Source organism: Fukomys damarensis, unplaced genomic scaffold (assembly GCF_012274545.1).
Source record: "Fukomys damarensis isolate Sample0158 unplaced genomic scaffold, DMR_v1.0_HiC HiC_scaffold_10, whole genome shotgun sequence".
In the NCBI taxonomy this organism is placed as follows: Eukaryota; Metazoa; Chordata; class Mammalia; order Rodentia; family Bathyergidae; genus Fukomys; species Fukomys damarensis.
In genome coordinates this window covers 38,413,532-38,414,797 of record NW_022900922.1, presented here as the reverse complement: position 1 = coordinate 38,414,797, position 1,266 = coordinate 38,413,532, and the positions used below count along the sequence as shown (strand labels likewise).

The following is a 1,266-nucleotide window of genomic DNA, read 5'->3' as shown; positions in this document are numbered from 1 at the left end:
CATATATATTATAAATATATTTTTCATGTTATTGGTTTCAAACGCAATGTAACAAAAGCAACATCTGTTATATAGGTACTTACTGAAAAGAAAACTCAACAGTGAAGAGATGAACTTTTAGAATTTTTACATCCTTATGAGCATGCCGGCCATCAGCCAGGTGTCCCTCCCTGTGAATCAGTACCAAAGGACTAAGAACTGCATAACCAATGGTCAGAAATTCTCAAATATTTATTACCATGGAATGATTCTCAAAACTTATACATAGGGCAAGAACACAATCTATCCAATAAAAGAAAAGAAAACCAAGCATCAGAAGAAGAACACTTTGAACAGCTTTGATCTCAGGAGGAGTTTTGTAGAGGAGCTTGCAGCCTTGCAAATGGAGAACACTCTGGTGGTGCTTGTGGGGAAGAAATGCCATGTAGCCACTGGCTCCACCCATGACGCTCTGAAAAACAGCATCCCTTACTACCATGAGGGTAACAAAAAGCGATCTTATTTTTTGATTTTGTGGTTGCAAATGACAATAGTCACACTTACTGAATTGTGATATATTCATGCTGGTGCTTTTCATGCAATGAAGTAAGTTCATGCCGATCAAGGAATTGAGAACCCAGAAGAAGAGAAGTAGGAGAAGGATATGCCACACAGTTCTGGGCTTGAGCCTCCTCCACCTGGAGTGTCTGGGACAGATGGTGGCAGCCTGGACCACTGTGAGGAGAGCACTGGTGCAGATGGACAGGCCCCGGGCCACCCTCTCCACATAAGCCACAATCTTGCAGTCTGTGTCATCCAGGAAGTTTCTCACACCAAAAGTTGGTATTATCTTTGGTACTCCTTTGGAAACAATCATTATGATATTTGTAAAAGCCAAATGGATAATAATAAAGTGTATTGATTTGCTTTTGGCACCTCGTCTAACATTGTACGTATTATTCAAAAAAACAAAAATGTTCCCTACAATGCTAAGTCCAGCAAGAAAAACACAGATTGTGCAGTTGGCAAGTTTGTAAACCATTTCTATCTTCATGAACAGAAAACTTGCATCTGGCAAATACAGTTTTGAAGAAACACCTGTAATGATGGTAGGTATCTGAAAAAAATTATTTCATGTCATAACCTACCAGTATAGGAGACACAGATGTGACACATGAAACAGTGTTGAATTTTGACCTATTTTTATAGCACTCTTTGTTATTCTATGTTCTCTGAAATAGGGTCTTCCAAACTAGAATTTAAAAAAGCCAAATTTTCCACTCATTT

The 1,266-nt window shown here is 38.7% G+C and overlaps 1 protein-coding gene across 1 annotated transcript; it reads right to left on the bottom strand.

The window, feature by feature from the left end:
* Window positions 1-190: 190 nt before the first annotated feature.
* Window positions 191-1,021, bottom strand: LOC104861556 (putative vomeronasal receptor-like protein 4). Its single transcript, XM_010623044.2, has one exon. It carries the CDS (start codon window positions 1,019-1,021, stop codon window positions 224-226), a length of 798 nt encoding a protein of 265 aa, XP_010621346.2. The 3' UTR covers window positions 191-223.
* Window positions 1,022-1,266: the final 245 nt, after the last annotated feature.